Consider the following 24,989-nt stretch of genomic DNA (forward strand, 5'->3'; position numbering starts at 1 on the left):
CTTATGAACATGCTAAGCACAGTCTTTCACCTGCAAATATTTACCTTATATGGGCAGGCACTCAATTACGTGGGAGGCGTGATGATGCGAGACGCAACTCTGCCTCACACGGCGACCGAGCTGCAGGCTATGGCTGTATACAGTATATGGACGAAAGTGGGTTCCAGTTATGACCATTACGCGTAGAATTTCGAAATGAAACCTGCCTAACTTTTGTAAGTAAGCTGTAAGGAATGAGCCTGCCAAATTTCAGCCTTCCACCTACATGGGAAGTTGGAGAATTAGTGATGAGTGTATGAGTGAGTCAGTCAGTCAGTGAGGGCTTTGCCTTTTATTAGTATAGATGAAGGAAGAATGAAAGAATACAATATTTTATATATAAATTACTACAGAAATCAGCACAACTTCAATGAATGTAATTACACAGTTATGAAGAGCCATAACTTAGAACTGGATGTAGGCCAAAATCATTGCAAAGTACATTTTTCATTAATATATTAATACTCACTTACAGCATTTTACAGTCACCAGTTAGGCTAATAACCACAGTAATGAGAAAGAAAACTGGAGTACCAATAAAAAAATTAGCAGATACACATAAAGAACATGCAAATTCCACTCACACAGCGATTGAGCTGGCATTCAAAACCTTGCCTCCTGCTGTTGTGCATTGTTAATTGTGTGTGGGTGCTACTTTAGTGTCTTAAAACACTGCTATGCAAAAGTTATGAGTTTCAATTAAATAATGAAGTTAAAATATCAAAAAATGAAATGAGTGTGTCTGTCCAAAACATAACTAACAGATGGAATGATTTTGATTTTAGTAATTTATAAGTAAAATTTAGGTGGGCGGCATGACTAAATGTGACCAAAGCTATTACACATTTTAGTGTAAAGAATAGGACTTTGATTTAAAAGTTAGTTTTACATTGTTTAACTGAAAAAATTTGTATGAAATACTTACACAATAATGTCATCAATTGTTTGTGGTATGATACACTTAACAGTTTCAATGTCTTTCTTTGCAACTCCTTGTAGCCCAACACTGAATGAAACATCCTTTGTGCTTCCATCAAAGCTAAAATAAATAAATGAATAAATAATAAGACTTGCCTACTGTGCAGGTACTTCGGCAGAACTGTACAGAGACCAAAAAATGGAAAATTAGGAAAAAAGAAAAATCTAAATCTAAGTTATACCTTAACTTCAATCAGAATAGCAGTACGGGATGAGAGGTATTGTCCATCCATCCATTATCCTCTATCCTAACACAGGGTCACGGGGGTCTGCTGGAGCCAATCCCAGCCAGCACAGGGTGCAATGCAGGAAAAAATACTTGGGCAGGGCACCGGCCCACCGCAGGGCACACACACACCAGGGACAGTTTAGGATCGCCAATGCACCTAACATGCATGTCTTTGGACCGAAGGAGGAAACCAGAGCACCTGGAGAAAACCCACGCAGACACGGGGAGAACATGCAAACTGTAAGCAGGGAGGACTGGGGAGCGAACCCAGGTCTCCTTACTGAGAGGCAGCAGTGCTACCACTGAGCCAACGTGCCGCCCCTGAGAGGTATTGTGCTCTGATTAAAAAGTTGCAGATGTATATGTTTAAATGAAATGTTCAAGCAAATTATAGAAAAAAACCTGATCTAAATCCGTCAAATAGTTCTCTCGTTTAAAGCGGACAGACATACAGAAAGACAGATATTGGATTTTATATATTATATATTAGTAAACCTTCAAAATAATGTGCAGTTAAAGTCTCAACAGCATTCTCAGCATTTGTGGAGCTTAGTAGAGTCAGATAACTATAAGAATCTTCACCAAGCAGCTCTGAAAATGTCTGATTTGTTTGGGTCTACATACCTCTGTGAGTCTGCCTTTTCTGACATGAATGTCATGAAATCAAAGTTCAGAACAAGACTGACAAATGAACATTTAAATGACTCCATCAGAGTGAACCTAAGTGGCTACACTCCACCATACACCTCTCTTGTTGACTCCATGCAGTGCCAGTCATCTTACTAACTAAAAAACACATCATACATGCAACCGGATATGTGAATACTCTTGTGAAGTGAAACGGTGACATGTAACAAAATGACAAATGAATAAGGAATATTTGTTTATTTGGAATTGCATTGTTTTGTTTTGACAACATTCATGTTTTAATTCAATAGTGTGAGATACACTACAAAATGCATATATACATACAAAATGCACTTGCAAGCGAACAAATATTTTTTTGTGATGTTTTAATGCAAAATGTGAGTTGTGGCCACCAAAATTTTATAAATGTTCAGGCAAAACAAGCTTATCCAGTTTGTTTGGGTTGAAATAAGCTATGCAAATAAACGTTAGAAAACATGAGTAGCTCTCAGTCATTTTCATTTTGTAAAAGTAGCTCTCAGGGGAGAAAAGGTTGGAGACCCCTGTATTACACAGTCTTCATCATTACTTCACTCTAAGTACTCCCGAACCAAGCTATGCTTACTATCCTTCACTTTCACTGAAGCGGTCTACTCTGCGTCCACATTTTAACTATCTAAAGAATTTCCTAAATACTTCCATAATGTGTCTATTTAAATAAAAGCATGCCTCAGTGCAAGTCTGTACCAGGCATCTCAATGCAGCAAAGCTATTAAATTTCCAAACACAAATTTCAACTACTTGGATAATTATTAATTAATTTATATTAAAGGTTTAATTTTATCAAAAACAGTTAATCATTAACTTTCTTAAACGTTTATTAAAATATCTTTATTAATATCAAATTATTTCACATTATTTAATATGTATATTCACTTTAGTATAAAAAACATAAAATGTATGTTATGACTGTACATAGAAAAATTTATATCGAAATACGTTTATAGTTTTTGTTTTTTAATCAAATACTGTGAATGTAGATTTGCCACATACCCCGATACAGATGTAAAATCCGTTCCAATATTTGCCTCTATCAAAGTTTTGTAAAAGGGAGAGTTTGGTCCAGACACCAGTAACGATGACAGGAGGTTTAACGTGAAAATTTCAAATGTATCTGAAATGCTGAAATTGAAATTGTAATCATTACTATGCTTTCTGTTTGTAAAAAATATATGAAAACATAGAACAGATGATAAAACATTTACAATAAAATATGACCAAATTTGCACCAAATAACACATTATAGTTTACATTTGTAGAACATTGTATCAATGTAAATGGACATAAAGCAAACTAACAGAACAACTTTATATATTACTAATTATAGGCTGCAGCCCATCCCAGAAAGCACAGGACACAAGGCAGAAAGAAACTCTGGACAGGGAGTTAGTCCACTGCAGGGTGAACACAATCAAACTAGGTCTAATTCAGCAATGCCAATTCACATTACCTGCATGTTTATTGACTGAGAAAACCGGAGCACCAGGATGAAACCCACAAAGACACGTGGAGAACATGGAAACTCCATAAAGGGAGAACTTAGGACATACAGTTGTGCTGGAAAGTTTGTGAACCCTTTAGAATTTTCTATATTTCTGCATAAATATGATCTAAAACATCATCCGATTTTCACTCAAGTTCTAAAACTAGATAAAGAGAAACCAGTTAAACAAATGAGACAAAAATATTATACTTGGTCATTTATTTATTAAGGAAAATGATTGAATATTAAATATTTGTGAGTTGCAAATGTATGTGAACCTTTCAGTATCTGGTGTGACCCAACTTGGCAGCAATAACTGCAACTAAACATTTCCGGTAACTTTTGATCATTCCTGCACACCAGCTCGGAGGAATTTTAGCCCATTCCTCCGTACAGAACAGCTTCAACTCTGGGATGTTGGTGGGTTTCCTCGCATTAACTGCTTGCTTCAGGTCCTTCGACAACATTTCGATTGGATTAAAGTCAGGACTTTGACTTGGCCATTCCAAAACATTAACTTTATTCTTCTTTAACTATTCTTTGGTAGAACGACTTGTGTGCTTAGGGTCATTATCCACCTTCTCTCAAGATTCAGTTCATGGACAGATGTCCTGGCATTTTCCTTTAAAATTCTCTGATATAATTCAGAATTCATTGTTGCATCAATGAAGGCAAGCCATCCTGGCCCAGATGCAGCAAAACAGGCCCAAACCATGATACTACCACCACAATGTTTCACAGATGGGATAAGGTTCTTATTCTGGATTGTGCTTTCCTTTCTCCAAACAAAACGCTTTTCATTTAAACCAAAAAGTTCTATTTTGGTCTCATCCATCCACAAAACATTCTTCCAATAGCCTTCTGGTTTGTCCACGTTATCTTTAGCAAACTGCAGATTAGCAGCAATGTTTTTTTGGAGAGCAGTGGCTTTCTCCTTGCAACCCTGCCATGCACACTATTGTTGTTCAGTGTTCTCCTGATGGTAGACTCATGAACATGAACATTAGCCAATGTTCCAAGCCACTGCTCTCCAAAAAAAACATTGCTGCTCGTCTGCAGTTTGCTTTGTGACCTTGCCGACTATTACACGCCTTGCTCTTGGAGTGATCTTTGTTGGTCGACCACTCCTGGGGAGGGTAACAATGGTCTTGAGTTTCCTCCATTTGTACACAATCTGTCTGACTGTGGATTGGTGGAGTCCAAACTCTTTAGAGATGGTTTTGTAACCTTTTCCAGCCTGATGAGCATCAGCAACTCTTTTTTGGAGGTCCTCAGAAATCACCTTTGTTCGTGCCATGATACACTTCCACAAACGTGTTGTGAAGAGCAGACTTTGATAGACTCCTGTTCTTTAAATAACACAGGGTGCCCACTCACTCCTGATTGTCATCCCATTAATTGAAAACACAGGACTCTAATTTCACCTTCAAACTAACTGCTAATCCTAGAGATTCACATACTTTTGCCACTCACAAATATGTAATATTCGATCATTTTCCTCAATAAATAAATGACCAAGTATAATATTTTTGTCTCATTTGTTTAACTGGTTTCTCTTTATCTAATTTTAGGACTTAAGTGAAAATCTGATGATGTTTTAGGTCATATTTTTCAGAAATATAGAAAATTCTAAAGGGTTCACAAACTTTCAAGCACAACTGTAAAACTTGGCCTACTGAAAGACAGCAGTGTTACTGCTCTGCCACTGTGCAGTCCTAGCTTTGCACTAGCCTACCCATTTTCATTTTCCTCTTAGACATTCTTTTCAGTTTAATGTTGCTTTCCCATGAATCATTTATATTATATTATGCATTTTATTTCAGCTCTACTTTATTTGCTTAAGATGACAAAAACTCACATAATTTATCATGGCTGGTATAAAAAAGTTAATACAGTATAAAAATCATTTTTAAATATTTTCAAATGCTTTGAAAGGTGTTTCAAATTACTGAACAATACAAACAAAAATGTATTACTTAGGTTGGTGATAATTACCAATAGACTCTCTTTGTATTTTTTTAATTTAACAACTACTTAGGGGTAATTTAAATATTCTGTTAACAAGAATTCACATTTCTTTGTTAAGTCAGATTACATTCTTTTATTATTTCTGATTGGGTGGCTTTGTAAAAATGTTTTAAGATTTGCTTTTAAATTTTTTAAACAAAACATACAGTAACATTCTTAAATCCTTTAATCAAATCCAATTCACAGAAGGCTGAAGCCTTTTCTAACATTGGGTGCAAGGCAGGAAATGAGTCAGGACAGCTCACTCCTGCATCCTTGGCTAGTTACCCTAACCTCAACACCTTCTAGAATTCATTTACCTTACATCTACAGCTCCCACTAAGCTTTGCTAGACAGATTATTTCATTCAAGAGAAAGGTCAGAACACATCAATAAGAGCAATTGACAATTTTTTTTAACTACTGTCTACTTCTATTGCTCTATAATGACTACTATACTTAATGAACATAGCTAGTATTTATCAAACTTACAGTAGCTTTTAAAAATGATAAAAAGCTGCATGTACTATTTTCTCAAGATTACAGAAATTCCAATTTTAACGTTTTCCATAAAACAGATATTATACTTAAATTTTCTTTTTTTAGAATTTGAGAAAATACTTACTCTCCTAGCAAATAGCTAATACAAACAGTATTTTGCTTAGAAGGATCTGGTGCTAGTGGATCTGGACCACAAGTCACATGATGCTCTCTCTGTTGGAAAAACAGAAGAATAATTTATTCAGTGTCAAATAAGTGAAACTGCTGGTATTGCAATTGTACTTTAATAACACATTTGAAACAATAAATTTGATTGCTTACTGGCTCTCCCCAACGTGGCTGTGAAGGAACTGCTGTATCTGTGTCTGCAGCTGATAATCTAGAGAGTGCTTCTTCATGAATTTGTTTTAGATGCTGCTCTAAAGGAAGATCTCCGTAAGTGAAAAATCTGTAAAACAAGTAGTATTTCAGATATCAAACAATAATCCTCAAAAAGTCCCAAATAAAATATACAATAATCTCAAATCAACTTCAGAAGCATACATGCACAATACCAGAACAGAAATACATTTTTATTGCTATACCTCTCACCACTCACTTAAGACACATATCAATCAAATTGATCTTTATATATTACTATCATTGTTTTTAATTTTTCATTGCATTCTTTTTTGTTTTTGCCTTTTCTGATGAGGATCGTGATGGTCTCATACTAAGGCTGACTTGACCATGCAGCCCTTTCTTAGCAACTTTTTCTAGTTTTTTTCCTAGGATATATCCAGACCCCCTCAACTAACAAATTGTTAATCTGAAGAAGCAGTCCCCAAGTCTGCCCCTCCTCCACACTGTTACCTCCTTATCCATTCACAGAAAGGATGCCCAGAATCTGTGTACAAGAAAAACTTTTGTCTGCTTGTATTCACAATATCAATTTTGCGGTCACTAAACAGAGACTGTGATCATTGGAGAGGATGGGGATATTCAATTACTTGTTTTGATAGTTTTGTTTGGCAATTTCACTGTTACATCTTTACAAAATCTATATGATTACATACAGTATATTTGATAGGCAAATAACATGGGACACACAGTTACATTACAGACATTTTTAGTGCTGCATTTAGTGGCATGGCTATATGCCAGAACAGTGACAGATCAACAAAGGCACTATATGTTGCAACTTAAAAAAAATATGCTGTATATATCCAGAATCCTGCAGAGCTGTTACAGATTCAAGATGTTTCAAGGTTCCTTTAAATGTTTTTAATCATCAGAAATTTGAAAGTATTTTAAAAGATCATGACAAGATTATTTCTTGCACCCAAGCAGATACTTAATTTGCTTGGAGACAGGAAGTCCAGTTAATACGCAGACAAAAGAAAAACACTAATAATTTTTGGAGGAGACTCTGCATAGATTTCTATGTCAGGAGAACCATGGAGCTGGTAAAGAGTGATAAAGAGGGTCAATGTGATTAAAGTGAAGCTAAAATACACCAGGAAAGCAGCAGCATTCCAGACAGGTTTAGGAGCTCTGATAGGAAAGGGTCAAAAATATGATGACTTGCAGGAAATAGCACCCATTCTCACATTAAGGTTATAGGAAGCAATTACAAAAATTGGCAATGACTTAAATACAAACACATATGTTACATTGAACTTTTTTTGAATTTTGCAAAGTCAAATGAAGGTCTCAACAAAGATCAGTGCCTAGTTAAACTTTTTTTTAAATTGTATCAGTGATTAAGATATGTGACTTAGTGGCAGCACTTCTCTCTTCATATTTCCAGACCGGACCATTTTAAGTGTGGAATTTAAATATTCTAATTGCTTTTTCACAGGTTTTCTTCTAGCAGCTTGTTTCTGTTCCACATACCACAAACATGTATTAGGTTCACTGGCAATTGTAGCCTGGGGCACTATTTAGAGTTGTTATACATCTATCCAATGTGCAGTCTGATTAAGCAACAGCTCTGAACTGAACAGATATGCAACTAAATACAGGTGAAATCCCGTTATAGCGAATACTGAAGTAAGAAAATTTTCAGAATAACACATAATTTTTGTTGGCCTGGACAAACGTTCATACAAAATCATGTTAAATGGACTTAACTTGAACAAAATGTAACTTTCAGCATAATGAACATTTTTTGACCACAAATGGCCACAGAACACAATAACGCTAAAAATACTTAATGCTGTGCCTATACTTTTGCCGAGTCTCTGGAAACCTGCAACAGGCTGTTTCTTTCTTGTTAGATCAAAAGAAAGCGATAGCCTGTTGCAAAATTTCCAGTCTCAGGCAGTCTCGGCAAGGCTCAACATGAGTGTAGGTAAGACATCATACACATAGCTGAATTGTTCACCACAGTCACAAGAGCATGTGTATTTTTCTCACATTTGTTATAACAAAAAATACTATGGTCCCATGAATTTCGTTTCAATGTGATTCCTCCTGTATCAGGTTCATTAAGTACATTAACGGATACCGTACAATTGCTACAGTATCTACAGGCTATTATGAACTAGTTTTCAGATCTGGGCAGACATATAGCAAATTAAGTTTAATAAATTTAAATGTAAAACTGATAGAAGAAAAATATGGAATATAATTATACAGTGAGGGAATCAGAGATAGAAGGTATGCCTTATGAGAAAGAACTGGAATTAAATTTAACTCTGCAGTCAGACAGTGTGCAAAAGTGGCTTTTATAGCACCCAAGCCACATACCATATTTGTAAGGCCACATTTGGAATCAGAATACAGTTTTAGCCTAGTCAGTACAAAAAAGTAACAAAAAGAGCTTTAAAAATGAATGGACACCAAAAGTAGTAAAATACTGTTCTAGAAAATTAGTGATTAGAGAGGGCTTTATCTAATCTCCTAATGAGAAGTTGATTTTTGTGTTTACTGGTTCTGGAACAGAACAAACACATATTAATGTTAACAATCGCATAAAGATTAAGAAAAAAAACAATTCTGTATTATGTAATTTATAGATGCATGGAAGTTACCAAAAAGCGTAGAGAAAAGCTGCATTATGAGGACGTTCAAATCAGGATTTAAATTAATGTTTTAATTGATCCAATTTTTTGTAAAAATTGATCGATTTGTATGGAATGATTACAATAAAATGTATAAAATTATAAAAAAAGAACATTAATTGAGGTTATCAGCATATTACTTACAGAATGTTGTGAGTCTATCGAAATGGTTCTCTGTTTCACTCATGATAAAACTCAGCATGGCACAGCTTTGCTGGTTTAGAGTCTTTTGAAAACGCTATAGCCTCATTATCAAGATATTTTTCTGCAACTGTCGAGCAACATACACATATAATCTTGTTCAGGACCAATGAAATTATTTGTTTGCTCAAATTATAGACTCATTTCTTTAATCTTACCTGTCCAATAGTTTGACTTTAATGCAAATTAGGCCAATGTTTTCTGGGTACAGCTATTTTTTTTCCCCACAAAATATTGTATGTATTATTATTATTATTATTATTATTATAAAGCCTGAGTAATTGGTTAATTTTTACTCTTTCAGAAAAAAGTGCATCTGCAACAGATATGGGATGAATTACAAACTAGAATAAACTTCCAGCTTTCAGCTATACTTGTACTGTTGAAGAAATACTTATAGATAGTGGCTTTCAGCTGTGAAGGAAACTTTGGAGATTACTAAGACATAGATGAAAGGAGCAAGAATTGAAGTGGTCTGTTGTCTATTTAAATGCAGCTAAAGCGAAATGTAGAGGTGATACTATCAAATAGGTGGATCAAGCATAAACGGTGAAAAATATACATTTTAGCATTTGAAGTTTGCATTTATTTTATTCAGAAGAGACAGACCCTATGTTCCAAAATAATTTGAAGAAGATAAGACTACAATAATTCTCCTCCCACCCCCACCTTTTTTTATTTTGAAAATGGGGGGGGAGGGGAATGGTGGAACAGACTTTTAGTGCACAATTGCTAATTAACCTTGATCAATGCCACCTCAGTCAATTTTTAAAAATATATACCAACGAAACAAAAGAACCAAACTTTAGGCTAAAATCTCTCACATATTCTCAGAATTGAATAACTAACATTTAAAAGGGGTTAACTTTTACCTATTTACAAGTATTAGGTATTGATTATGTAACTACAAGCTGTGAAAGTATGACATATAAACCAAAACTGTAAATAAAAATAAACATTTATCAGACCTAAATGTATTGCACCACAATATGTGTTGCAACTTGGAACGTTTATATCAATAAGCTGTTATATAGTATTGTCTTAAACAATAACTTATATTGTATAATTAGATTTAATATTAAGTCTACCCAATTTATTTGGCTTCATTGCATTGCTGCCTAAAACATGAGATATTACATATATATATATATATCGTTATTTACTGAATTATTTTGAAAGTTTAATAAGAGGGTAGAGTTTTACTTTTAATGAACAAACTGAAAAATTGGTCATATTAAGAATAAACATGTTAAAACAAAATAAGTACTTATGCTTCTGTAAGCCATTTTGATTTTTTCAAAAAAACTAAAAGTAAAAAGATAAAGATTTGTCAATTGAAGACACTGAACCTGGCATTGCTTGGGTGGTAGTAAGTAGCGTGAAACTTCTTCAGTTGCTCCCAAGAAAGATCAACAATATGAAGGGGTTTTCCACCAGACACAACCGAGTAAGTATGCTCAGGATGCAGCATATTTTGAACATACTGAGCAAACAGCCTCTCATTATCTGCCTAAAAGAAAAGAAAAATCCTGAATAGATGTACATACATGTTTATTCAATCAATCAAAAAAAAAACATACAGTGTATACAGTATATACACAAACAAATGCATACACACATACTGTATATTGTGACCAAAAGGGAGGCACTAACTAAACCCTAACTCAAGCTCACTTAGCATTAGGGGAGAAAAAAACCTTGCACTTACAAAAAATGTTTTGCAAAAACTGTACAAATTCCACAATCAGAAAATCCTAACCAAACTGAAAGGGAAAAAGGTGGAAATCCTCTTTGCAAGTATGCAGTTTTATGTTGCAGCAAACACTGTAAATATGATACAATGACAATTGCAGAATCTTGGCTAAACTCTGAAGATTAGCGTTAGTGTAATATAAATATTTACATATTATTTGGCAAACCAAAGTTGGGATGTGGATTTGACTAGAAAGTAAGGACAGACAGCTGCAGTTGGGATGCATTATAGATCCCTTCAAACAAAAATAACAGTATCAGTATGCAGTATCTCTCTATTATAAAAAAAAATCTTGGAAGGAGACAAAACATGATTTTCTCGGGGAGACACTTTTACGTCCCGCGAGACGAGTCCACGCCCAGGGCCAGAAATAAAGGACGAAGAGTAGATGACAAAGTAGAACATCGTAAAGAATTCAAAAATGCTGGCGCGGTACACATGGAAAGCAGGTTAAAGATAATTTAAGTACAAAAATTTGAAAGTCTCAAAAAAAGGATAAGAAAGATCACATTAGCGCAAATAAACGGAAATTATTACTCTGTGAAATAATGGAACAGCAAAAAGAGATTGAATATATTGTTCAGATTTAAACTTTAAGTCGGACACTTGTAGATTGTCTAATTCGTGTTGCCAGCGAGAATTAAGATTCCAAAAATATTGGCACGGTATGAAGTCCCATTAGTCTGAAACTGTTAACACAAGATTCTTTCAAGTCACATCCTACTTAAAACTATTTTCAAACAAGACCACGGTCATCAGTCGTGTGAATGCTTTTGTCAGACACTCGTGTGAATACTTTTGGCAGACACACTTCCTGCGCTCTCAGCTCTTATAAATTTTATCAGGACAATAATTTTATATGTTCTAGATGACATGTCAATGCCTAAGCGAAGAAGAAAGAGCATAGACAAACATTTGAAAAAATTATTTTATTTATCTATACTAATAAAAGGCAAAGCCCTCACTCACTCACTCACTCACTGACTCACTCACTGACTTATCACTAATTCTCCAACTTCCCGTGTGGGTGGAAGGCTGAAATTTGGCAGGTTCATTCCTTACAGCTTCCTTACAAAAGTTGGGCAGGTTTTATATCGAAATTCTACGCGTAATGGTCATAACTGGAAGCAGTTTTTCTCCATTTACTGTAATGGAGATGAGCTTCAACGCCGTGGGGGCGGAGTTTCGTGTGACATCATCACGCCTCCCACGTAATCACGCAGTACATAGAAAACCAGGAAGACCTCAAAAAAGCGCTCAAGAAAACATGCATTATATAATTGAGAAGGCAGCTAAACAATAAGAAGCGAGCGAGTGACATATACAACCATATTCATGAGTTCTGCTACTTCGGAAACAAAGCACGATGTAAACCTACACTTTAAATTAAGTTCATAGACAGGCTGGCGTTTGTAATTTAGTGCCTGCCCATATAAGGCCGTCCGTCAGCGGCAATCCAATAGCAAACTGCCACGGGTAAATATTCACGGGTGAAGGACTGTGCTTATGGAGAGGAAGATGAGATGGTCAGGGTGGTGTTTGACACAAACTCAGCGAAACTGCGAGAGAAAGTTTTAAGTGCCAGGACTAAGGTAACATTAAATAAAGCTATGGACATAGCACGAGATGGCACCAGCACAGCTGGGAACCTTCGATGCATGTACACCGAGTGGCTCACGTGAACTGACGCAGTGCACAGATAAAAGCAACCGTTCCAAAGAGCTGAACAAAACCGAATTACACAATTGAAAAGGCAGCAAAAATATGAAGCGTCTGATAAGCATATTCATAAATGCAGCTACTGTGGAAACAAAGCACACGGTGGAAAAAGTCAATGTCCCGCTAAAGGAAGACAGTGTAAAAACCCGTGCATGCAGTGTGTCAGGTCTCAGATAAAGAAGAAGACGAGCTGTTTATTGATGCAGTAAGAAACGAATCGATGAATGAAACCTGTCATCTTTACAACGATTGACAAACACGGAATGTAACTTGAACACAACACATCCTACAAATACGAATCTGATTGAAAGAAATAATGATAATCAAATCCTTGATGACAGCAACACTCAGTAACACTCACAAAACAAATACTGTATATTGACAGTCATGTTACGTTATTTTTAAAATGTTCCCTTTTCTTTTCTAGCTTTTTAACACACTACTTCTCGCTGCGATACGCGGGTATATATATATGTATATATATATCTTGATCTACATACTCGAATAATGGATACTTTATTCGCCATCAATGATTGTTTTGGTAAAGCCATACTCAGTGTATTCATTAGATGAACGGTAAAAAAGTAAGAGCGAGGGGAGGATGACTCATTGACGCATGCAGGCTGTAGTGCGTGTCAACTCTATCTGAATTGCGCGATCACATTTGAAAAAATATATCTTTTCAAGTTCTATTTAGTCCATATGTGTCAAACTCAAGGGCCGGGCCACATCCGCCCGGCGTAATTATATCCGCCCGAGATCATTTTATATACTGTATTATTGTTATTAAAGCCGGGTATATGAAGCGCTGGTAACACAATAAACTACAGATCCCATAATGCAGCGCTTCAGCTGCCTTGCCGAACACTTACCGCTTACTAGAGTTATTGCGCACTGAGTTTGCACGGCGCTTTGGTGACTTTGAAGAACAAAAAAAGTCCGTCTACATGCGGCTCGAACCTTGTGCATGTTTGGTAGCACATATCTGTGTGAGAAGCTCTTCTCAGTGATAAAGACTAACAAAACAGCACACAGGAGTCGCCTCACTGATGAGCACCTGCAATCTATCCTGAGAATCTCCACAACACAGAACCTCACACCAAACAGAAACGAACTTGTGGCCAAAAAAAGATGCCAGGCGTCCAGCTCTAAAATGACATATGAGCAAAGACAACTGAATGATTTGATTTGTTATTGCACGTAAGAGCGGGAGTCAACCGTTTTAACAAACAGCGTATTGCACTGATACTGAAATAGCTGTGTGTGTATATATGTAGATATGTATGTATATGTATATATATGTTTATATATGTGTGTGTGTGTGTATGTATACAGTGGAGGAAATAATTATTTGACCCCTCACTGATTTTGTAAGTTTGTCCAATGACAAAGAAATGAAAAGTCTCAGAACAGTATCATTTCAATGGTAGGTTTATTTCAACAGTGGCAGATTGCACATCAAAAGGAAAATCGAAAAAATAACTTTAAATAAAAGATAGAAATTGATTTGCATTTCATTGAGGGAAATAAGTTTTGAACCCTCTAACAAAAAGACTTAATACTTAGTGGAAAAACCCTTGTTTGCAAGCACAGAGGTCAAACGTTTCTTGTAATTGATGACCAAGTTTGCACATTTTAGGAGGAATGTTGGTCCACTCCTCTTTGCAGATCATCTCTAAATCCCTAAGGTTTCGAGGCTGTCTCTGTGCTACTCTGAGCTTGAGCTCCCTCCATAGGTTTTCTATTGGATTAAGGTCCGGAGACTGACTAGGCCACTCCATGACCTTAATGTGCTTCTTCTTGAGCCACTTTTTTGTTGCCTTTGCTGTATGTTTTGGGTCATTGTCGTGCTGGAACACCCATCCACGACCCATTTTCAGTTTCCTGGCAGAGGGAAGGAGATTGTCGCTCAGGATTTCACGATACATGGCTCCGTCCATTTTCCCGTTAATGCGATTAAGTTGTCCTGTGCCCTTAGCAGAAAAGCACCCCCAAAGCAAAATGTTTCCACCCCCATGCTTGACGGTGGGGACGGTGTTTTGGGGTCATAGGCAGCATTTTTCTTCCTCCAAACACAGCGAGTTGAGTTAATGCCAAAGAGCTCTATTTTGGTCTCATCAGACCACAGCACCTTCTCCCAGTCACTCTCTGAATCATTCAGGTGTTCATTGGCAAACTTTAGACGGGCCTGCACATGTGCCTTCTTGAGCAGGGGACCTTGCGAGCCCTGCAGGATTTTAATCCATTGCGTGTAATGTGTTTCCAATGGTTTTCTTGGTGACTGTGGTCCCTGCTAATTTGAGGTCATTAACTAACTCCTCCCGTAGTTCTAGGATTCTTTTCACCTTTCTCAGAACCATTGACACCCCACGAGGTGAGATCTTGCGTGGAGCCCCAGAGCGAGGTCGATTGATGGTCATTTTGTGCTCTTTCCATTTTCAACAATCGCACCAACAGTTGTCACCTTCTCTCCCAGCTTCTTGCTAATGGTTTTGTAGCCCATTCCAGCCTTGTGCAGGTCTACAATTTTGTCTCTGACATCCTTGGACAGCTCTTTGGTCTTTCCCATGTTGTAGAGTGTGGAGTCTGCTTGATTGATTGATTCTGTGGACAGGTGTCTTTTATACAGGTGACTAGTTAAGACAGGTGTCCTTAATGAGGGTGACTAATTGAGTAGAAGTGTCTAACCACTCTGTGGGAGCCAGAACTCTTAATGGTTGGTAGGGGTTCAAAACTTATTTCCCTCAATGAAATGCAAATCAATTTCTATCTTTTATTTAAAGTTATTTTTCGATTTTCCTTTTGTTGTGCAATCTGCCACTGTTGAAATAAACCTACCATTGAAATGATACTGTTCTGAGACTTTTCATTTCTTTGTCATTGGACAAACTTACAAAATCAGTGAGGGGTCAAATAATTATTTCCTCCACTGTATATATATATATATATATGTATTTGTGTGTATATATGTGTGTGTATGTATGTATATGTGTGTATATATGTGTGTGTATATATGTAGATATATATGTATGTATATGTGTATATGTATAGATATGTATATATATATATGTTTATGTGTGTGTGTGTGTGTAAATATATATATATATATATATATATATATATATATATATATATATATATATATATATATATATATATATATATATATATGACAACAACACTCATCACTCACAACAGTGACAAAACAATTACATTGACAATCAGGTTACATTATTTTCAAAATGTTTTCTTTTCTTTTCATTGCTTCTTTAACACACTACTTCTCCGCTGCGAAGCGCGGGTATTTTGCTAGTTAGAGAGAAAGAAACAAAATTCACTCACAGGCAGTTATGCATTGAGTTGTCATGATGTAAGTTCAACACGGAATCAAAATTCAATGCAATCTTGAAGAAAAGTTAATTCCAAATATTGTTTTAACTAAAGTTTTAAAGTAAAAGTGAAAATAATGCATATTTAACAATTCCCATGAAAATAACAATCTCTTAAAATTGTATGTCCAGTTAACCAAACCTGGGGGTCGGCGAGCAAAGCGAGCAGGGGGCAGAGCCCCCTAGTTTTAATAATATTAGAAAAACTAGTTTACAGGGGAATTCTACAGTAATGGGGGAACATTACTTGCCCAAATATTAACTGGAAAAACCCTATGAATAGCAGAGCACTAGAACACTTAAATGTAATCAGTGACTGTTTTTTAAACCAAAATGTTAAAGCACTAATAAGAAGTTAAGCTTACAGTATCTAGACTTATTATTTGATAGCAGTCAGAGGTAACTAAACTAAGAGGATCTAGAAACCATAATACAACTATTAAAGTGTTTGTCAAAAATGAAAAAAACTATAGCTTCAAAATTCAATTTTAGTATGACAAGGTTTGAATAAATGCCACAAAGTCTAAAAGAGACAAATAGTGACAAACCTTTAACCTCCTTAGCATTAGACCCGAGTGCCACTCAAGCTGTTGAAACAATTCTAAAAGTGTTAGTCCCGAGAGTCGCTTGGTCAACGGTATAGACCAGGGGTCGGGAATCTATGGCTCGCGAGCCAGATGTGGCTCTTTTGATGGCTGTATCTGGCTCGCAGACAAATCTTTAATAAAAAAATAATAACGTTAAAAATATAAAACACTCTCATGTATTTCAATACATTCATGTCCTACCGCTCATGTTCATGGCTGCAGGTGGCTGTAGCCGATCACAGCTGTCCTCCGGGACAACACCAAATTTTTATTGGATAATGCGTAGCGCACGGAGTCGTTGTGAGGTCAGGAAGTAAACTTCCCTCCTTTTAATGAAGTAGTCAGCTAACTAATTGCAGAAACCCTTTTATCAAACAAGATGGCTAAAAGAAAAAAAGATGAGGAGTATTGTACTTTTCAGCAGGGATGGACAGAGGAATTCGCCTTTGTGGAGAAAGCAGGTTCTGCAGTGTGTCTAATATGCAATGATAAAATTGCATGTCTGAGCGAAATCCGAACTTTTCTTGAAATGAAAAACGTCGAGCATCCTGAGTTAGCTAACACTGAGTGGCTCCTGAAGTTCTGCTATCTCGTGGACATGACTGAACATCTGAACCAGCTCAATGTGAAAATGCAAGGCGTTGGAAATACAGTCTTATCCCTTCAACAAGCAGTGTTTGCATTTGAAAACAAGCTAGAACTCTTCATCGCGACATTGAAACAGGTCGTTTACTACACTTTGAAAAACTGGGAGAGTTTAAAGATGCATGCACAGCAAGTGACCCTGCTCAACATCTTGATCTTCAGCAGCTAGCGGGCTTCACATCTAATCTCCTGAAGTCATTCAAAGGCGCTTTGGAGAATTTCGTGAGCGCACTTGTCTTTTTAAGTTCATCACCTATCCACACGAGTGTGCAGTGGACAGCGCCGACCTGAGTTACATCCCTGGTGTCTCCGTCAGAGATTTTTAGCTACAAGCTGCTGACCTGAAGGCCTCAGACATGTGGGTTCAAGTTCAAGTCACCGAATAAAGATTTGGAAAGACTTGCACGACAGCAAGCAGAGTTGGCGAGCAAACACAAGTGGGGAGAAATTAAAAAACTTCAAAACGCGGACCAGCTGATTGTCAAAACTTGGAACGTGCTTCCCATCACATAACACACACTGCAGCGTGTGAGTATTGCTGTACTGACCATGTTTGGCTCTATGTATGCATGTGAACAGTCTTTCTCACATCTAAAGACTTATTGTACTTTAAAAGTGTTGGTCTTACATAAAATGCACACATTTACTTGTATTTAGTTTTAAACATATTGTATGGCTCTCATGGAATTACATTTTAAAATATGTGGCGTTCATGGCTCTCTCAGCCAAAAAGGTTCCCGACCCCTGGTATAGACGCATTTTGAATAAGCCATAGGCTTTACATTGGCTGTAGAACTGTCAATAGCATTAGTGCCAAGCGTTACTTGGGCAACAGCATAGGCGTGTCTTGCGTGTCAGTCCTGAGCATTACCTGGGCAACGGCATAGAGAGGACTTCTCCTAGTCTCCTAGTCTCATAATGGCATCTACTAAGAAATTCCTCTCATCAGCAGTAATGCTGAAGTGAATCTGTCTTCAGACAGTGAAATTGAAATGGTCAGTAAAACTGAAAGTGATTCTGGGAATCTGAAAGTGACACTCGCATCACTCACAAATGTGCAGTGTGCTGTTCATATTATTATTATAATTTGTATCATTATATCTGCATATATGACTTTGTACTTTTAGTGTTTTGCACATTTTACAATAGAAAGATTAAGTTTAATAAAAATGTCATTTTTCAAGACAAAAAATTCAATGCTTCTCACGTTTTTTTTTTGAGAAAAAAAAAAAAGACGTAAAGCTAAGGAAGTTTAATGTGGAAAAGGACAAAGAGTGTAGGGTTACATGGTATACCAGTACTGAAAAAACACATTTTTTAAAACAGTATGGCACCAGCATTTCAATATTTTCTGTACTTGAATTAAATGTTAGTTTTCCACCCATTACCCCACCTCCTTCTGTTCGACTTGCAGTAGACTATCCGTGTGAAAGCTTTGACAAAGTGAATGCTTCATAAGGTGAAAAACATGCTTCAACATGCTGGAGACTACCATTTTGCCAATAAACACAGTACCCAGTGAACGTACATTTTCCAGAATTCCAACAACGACACGGTTTTATGGACTGAATTGGACCCTATTCCAGACTTTGGTTTCATTTCTCCGAGTTTCACTTGTCTATACTCTTGACAGGCTTTAGCTTTGGTGGAGACAGTTCATGAGCAACAATTAAGCAAATATAACCAATCAACCCCTTTTCTTTGTTTAATACGTTTCCTCTCATTGGCTTACACTAAGGACCCATTGAGACCTCTCTATAGGAATGTTGAATGTCATCCTTTACTGTTTAATAAATAACATACATAAATGCCACATCTTACACAGGCAAAGTTAGAAAGTATTTCCATTGTCATTGCAAAAATTTTTATCTTTGATATAATAAAAATACAAGCAACTTACAAAGGCACCTTTCATTTCATTGAAGACCACACCTTTGAAAGCCAATGGAGACTTCGGATCAGTAGGATTTTCATTTTCTAGCCTCCACCCTTCCTGCCTAAAAATACAAAGAAAATTCTCACAAAGTACATTCAAGACAGTATGTCAAATTTTAAAAATTATTTTTTGAAAGCAAAGTGACAGTAATGTACCTTTAATATACAGTATATACTATATATATTTTATATATTGTATTTTGTACTGCGGCTTTTTTAATTGTTATAATCACATTTTTGTCACAGGCTCAAGAAAAACTTTCTATAAGCATAACTAGCTGGGTCAGCAAAATAAAAAAAATGTTAGTGCCTATTAAAAAAAAAACACCTTATCATACACTACTGGGATGGTGTCCACTTTTGTCTTAGTGCCTGAAATCAAAAGCAATCAGAATTTATTTACACATTTAGCTTTATTTATACATTTTGCCTTAAAGGTCTGCTGAGTTATGAGGAAAGATCAAAAGAGCTGAACCTTTTCAGTTTAAGACAAAGGAGATTAAGAGGAGATATGATTGAAATGTGTAAAAATAAGAAGGTAATTAGTACAGTGGATTGAGACTGTTACTTTAAAATAAATTCAGCAAGAACACAGGGACACAGCTGGAAACTTGTTAAAGGTAAAACTCATGCAAACGTTAGAAAGTTTTTCTTCACACAGAAAACCAGTCATGGAATAAGTTGCCATCTTGTCTAGACTGTTTGATCGTTCTAATAACATTCAAGTAATGAAAAATGACAACAGCCCTGAAAATCAAAAAAAAAAAAAAATATTTGCCCATTCTTCCTAAGAGAATTGTTCAAGTTTAGTCAGATTTCATGGAAAGTGTTGACAGACCTCTCTCTTAAAGTCCATCCTTAGATTTCCTACTGGATTTCAGTCTGGACTCTGACTTGGCCACTCAAGAACTTTTACTTTCCTCATCTTTAAACCAGTGCATTTATTTTTAGGCAGTGTATTTAAAGGTCATTGCCATGCTGGAATGTGAACCACCTGCTCGCCCAGAAGGCCACCAGTTTTCCACAAGAATTTGGGTGTGATTGGCAGCATCCATTTTCCCTTCAAACCTGACTAATCACCTAGTTCCCCCACTGAAGAGAATCGCCCCCAAAAAATGTTGCCAAATTCATACTTCACAGTAGGTATTGCAAGTTTTGGGTGGTGTGCTGTGTTTTGTTTTCATCAAACACAGTTTTTGGAGTTCAGTAAATCTTTGTTAATCTTTCAGTTCAAAGCAATCTTTTTCTCAGTTAACCATAAAACCTTTAACAAAGTGCCAACAAGACTCAGTGTGGTATATTTTTCAAAAGAGGCCTTTTTGAGATTGTTATCACATGTACAGAGGGATCAATATCAGCCATGAACACTTAAGTCCTTCATAGTTAACAGTGGCATCTTGGTAGCTTCTCTAATCAATATCCTCCTGACTCCGTCATCCAGTTTCATCGGACAGCCTTATCAAGGCAAAGTCTCAGTGATGCCATACACTTTCTATATCATATTAAAACTCTGGACAGTACCTGGAGGGCTAGTTTTATATTCTTCTCCTAACTTGTACATTTCCACAACTTTATCCCAAAACCCTTTAGGAAGCACCATTCTAACCATGGTGATTTTTTTTGTGTTGCCATGCACTACTATCAGAAACATCCTCAGGGAACAGGCGGATTTATTCTGAAGTAATCAAAACCACAACAACTGATGTCAGGTGTGGGCTAATTAGCCTGTATTTGGTTGTACATGAACAAGCTGATAATGGTTACTGTAGGAGGCTGATTACTTATCCAAACCAGGTACTTCACTCATTAAATTTTAATAATTGTTAAGGATTTCTTAAAAGATCATTTTTCACTTTGATGTTGAGGGTTATAATGATTAAATAGAACATTAAATAATTATATTCAGTTTATTTTTATTTCCTTAAAGATAAGGATTTTGACCGGATATGATGACTTTCTTATAGGGACTGTATATGTATATAGTGTAGTATAGTGTAACATTTTGAAAGCAATTGCTTTAGCAGAAAGGACGATATACCATATATATGAGCCATTATTTGGTATTGTTTACATCAAACAAGATAAAACCACACATGCCAATTACTCAAAGTATGGGAAATTGAGATTATACTGTATTTTTAAATATTATACTGAAAAAGATTTTTCTTTGGACAGACAACCCTAATGGTATTTATGAAGAAAATCATGAGGCTTGGTTTTTTAGATTATTCTTACAGAAGGGTGTGCCATAGTACAAACATTTTCATCAGAATTTATTAAATAAAGAATATTCCATTTTAAGCTTACCAAAAGTCCAGTTCACGAAGACAAGGGAAAAATGCTGCATCCAGATAAACAGATAAGAGGTTCTGAAAATCCTTACCATTCTGTGTTGAGAATGGATACATTGTGAAATCACTAGCTGTGGGAGGGAAAGAAAAAAAAAAAAACACACAAATAGAAAATGTACACAGATTTAACAAACAAATCATTTAAAAAACCTAAAGCAGACTTGACAGAATCTAAAACTGAATCCAAAACAAAATGCTTATTCCACCAGTCATTAGAAAACTTTCCCAATTTTAAAGAATAGCAGTGGGAGCCGTTATTTTATAAAATTAACCATGCACCATGTTCAGTTTTATGTAGCTATCTTCACAATTCAAAGTCCCTAGTCATGCCGCACATTTTCTATTGTAACTGCAGCTGCTAAGCCACATGTAAATCTGTCTTCCCAAGAACATGCCTACTTCTCCAATCATTTCAAGATCAATTATGGAGTCTAATGTGCGTTTGGTAACATTTTTCCATTGTATTGTCCATTGAAGGTGTTCAACAAATTACACAAAAACATGGCTAACTTTAAGAAATGTTCAGGCAACAACGATATCTAACATCTAGGGGTGGGAAATGTCGGTCAGAGGGCTGCTGTGGCTGCAGGTTCTTGTTCCAACCCAATTGCTTCATTAGAAACCAATCCTTGCTGATCACAAACTTTATTTAATTTTATGGCTTGTTAGTCTGCAATGTTGGGTTCTTACATCATAGATTTTTTTCCTTTCAAGGATATCACCCAAATCATTTGAACCCTAAAACAGATAATTTTCAGTCAGTCATATTCTTTTCTTAAATGTTTTATTAAACCATTTAGTGCATGATGAATGGAAACAAGTTAGTTGGAGATCTGCAGGCTCCTTTGTCATTTGAATCTAATTGCTAACTTGCCATCCTCCGCAGCTATGCCTGCATAGTAGTGAAACAGGACAGTGAGGAGGGTTGTGCCCAGCTCCCCACTCCTGACGTCACGCTTCACCCTCCCCTCGGTCCGCGGCCTCTGTCTCGGATTAGCGTCAATATATCGCTCCTGCAAGTGAACTATTATTCTTAGCGCAATGAGATGTCGTCACAAAATCATCCGGAATGTTCAAGCAAATTCTAGAAAAAAAAAAGATCTAAATCCACTTAGTAGTTCTCTTGTTCACTAGCTAAGTGAATTTAAGATACCCTACCCTCCCGAGGCTGTCACATGAGTGAGGAGGGCCCCGCCACCCTCCCCTCAGCCCGCTAAGTCTCTCTAAGATTAGCGCAAATAAATTGGTACCTTAAGTGAACTATGATACATAGGGTAATGAGAAGTCGCAAAGTCAACTGGAATGTTCAAGCAAATTACAGAAAAAAAGAGATCTAAATCCATTAAGTAGCTCACTTGTGAAAAGCAGACAGACATACAGACAGACGATGGATTTTATATATACAGAGATAAGGAGCTATTAAAAACAGTGAATGCAGCTGTTTAAGCTTGAAATGAGCAATTAATGGTAGGGAACCTTAACAAATAAGACCACTAAAATGAAGCTTCAAATTGTCACTTGAGCAATAAGTGCTTCCTCGGCAATAATTGACTTCTCAATAAGAAACTGGGTTGGAACAAAAACGTGGCCCTCCAAGAACAAAATTACCCACCCCGATCTAATATTGGTGATGTGTTTCAACTATGATCTGACACAAAAACAAAATCAGCCTTATCAAAGAAAAACAAAATTTAAATGCATGGTGTATTATTAAGTTTTCCAAAAACTGAATATCTAACTCATCTTTCATCCTTATCTCAAGTTTCTTAAATGGCCACAATTTGTACATCATCTGGCTAAGGATGATAAATAGTTCCAGGATTTTTTTCAGGGTAGGCTATTGTCCTTTGTGTTTTGGGCTGTAGGAGACTGGTACCCCACAGAGTGCTCCAGTACAATTTGAACATTGAAATAATTTCATCACTAAAATTATGATAGAAAAGTATTTTTTAAGATGTTCTTTGGGTAGTGAATACAGGTAGAACTTTGATACCACAGAAAATTTATCTGTCAGAGAGTTTGAAAGAATGCTGCCATCAATGGTACAAGAAGGAAGCAGCTGGAAAAAACATAGTCCATGTCTAGACAGATTCTGACAAAAGGGAGAGTAAAAAGAGCATTAAAAGTGAGATTTATACGGTACTTAAAACTAAAATCAGGTAGAAGTTTACAAAGCGTGTGAGTAGACTGAGAAATAAACTGAAATACAGGAGTGGAAAATTTGTTTAATAAGGGGTTAATGGTATTCACTTCCTTTTGGCAAATGGTTTCCCTTAATTGCAGCTATTGGACGTTTATGTACACATTTCTTTTTTATGCAATTGTGCGTTTTCATTCCCATATTAAATAAGTGTCTCCCACATGTGAGGTCTGTGTATTTATTCTTGCTATGGATTACCCTTGCAATGATAAATACCTGTAAGCTAAGCACTCTCGTACATAGGTCACTTGCTTCTTAATTAATGTTTGATGAACTTAGAGATGAACAGGTAATCAGGTATTATCTAATTAGATAATGTTTACTATACAGTAGTATATGCCTTAAGTCTCTGGAAATAATGCTACAAAGTGAAAATGGGAGGAAAAAAAAGACACAGGAAAATGTCCAGCATACTCTTTAAAATTAATAGGAATACTTTATCAAATGCTGGCCTTTAAACAAAACTGTTCAGGTGAATGTGTCAAGTTGTTTGAAAATGTCTGTATGGCAATGCATTACAAATTCTGCAGTGGCATTACCATAATGCAGCCTAAAATTTGACAGTTACAGTACTAAACTTAACCCTTTAAGCTATTCTAATTTCATCTCTCAGTGTGCAGCACAAATATATTATTTTACATTCACAATAAAGACAGTGCATATATTTTCCAAATATACATTTGCAAATATATTACATTGTGTTTTAATACTAACCTGTAAAAGCATTCATAAAGGTTGACAGTGATCTGTTCAACATTTTAAAGAATGGGTCTCTACATGGATATTTCTCAGAGCCACAAAGAACGGTATGCTCCAGTATATGTGGTACTCCAGTGTTGTCCATTGGAGTGGTTCTGAACTGGACACTGAAAAAGAGAGAGAAAAAAAGAGAGACTAACATTAATGCTGTCACTCACACTTCAGATGGCACATGTTGTTGAGCATTATTTTAAAAGTTTTTAATAAAAAAAAAAAGCCCTACCCTAATGTTAAGAGTTTAAAAATGATACAACTCAACTATCTATGTTAATTGTTTTTTTAAAAGTCAAATACTGGTCAGAATTTAACTGACACAAGCAAAATTCACAGGACCAATGTGGAATTAAGTAATTTACATGACTAGTATCATGAATTGAACTTACTGTTGGAATATGGCTAGTTAATGCTCTTCACAGAGCTTTCAACCATAAACAGTTCTTTTCTCATTTAAACTTTAAATGCTACAGAATGATAATATACATT

At 36.1% G+C, this 24,989-nt stretch overlaps 1 protein-coding gene across 2 annotated transcripts in view; it reads right to left on the bottom strand.

Annotated features, from left to right (window-relative positions):
* The window catches only part of pitrm1 (pitrilysin metallopeptidase 1), a 66,416-nt gene that overhangs the window by 24,594 nt on the left and 16,833 nt on the right, over window positions 1–24,989 (bottom strand). For both annotated transcript variants that reach the window (XR_005633779.1, XM_039753549.1), the window contains exons 4-11: window positions 24,462–24,613; window positions 21,504–21,618; window positions 19,162–19,258; window positions 10,518–10,678; window positions 6,245–6,371; window positions 6,048–6,136; window positions 2,927–3,055; window positions 965–1,078 (exon numbers count right to left, since the gene is read on the bottom strand). Coding sequence is in view for 1 of the 2 variants with exons in the window: in XM_039753549.1 (XP_039609483.1) it covers window positions 965–1,078; window positions 2,927–3,055; window positions 6,048–6,136; window positions 6,245–6,371; window positions 10,518–10,678; window positions 19,162–19,258; window positions 21,504–21,618; window positions 24,462–24,613 (984 nt within the window). In the remaining variant the exon portion in view is untranslated. The remainder of the gene's footprint in view (window positions 1–964; window positions 1,079–2,926; window positions 3,056–6,047; window positions 6,137–6,244; window positions 6,372–10,517; window positions 10,679–19,161; window positions 19,259–21,503; window positions 21,619–24,461; window positions 24,614–24,989) is intronic.

The sequence above is a fragment of the Polypterus senegalus genome, chromosome 5, assembly GCF_016835505.1.
Source record: "Polypterus senegalus isolate Bchr_013 chromosome 5, ASM1683550v1, whole genome shotgun sequence".
NCBI classification, from domain to species: domain Eukaryota; kingdom Metazoa; phylum Chordata; class Cladistia; order Polypteriformes; family Polypteridae; genus Polypterus; species Polypterus senegalus.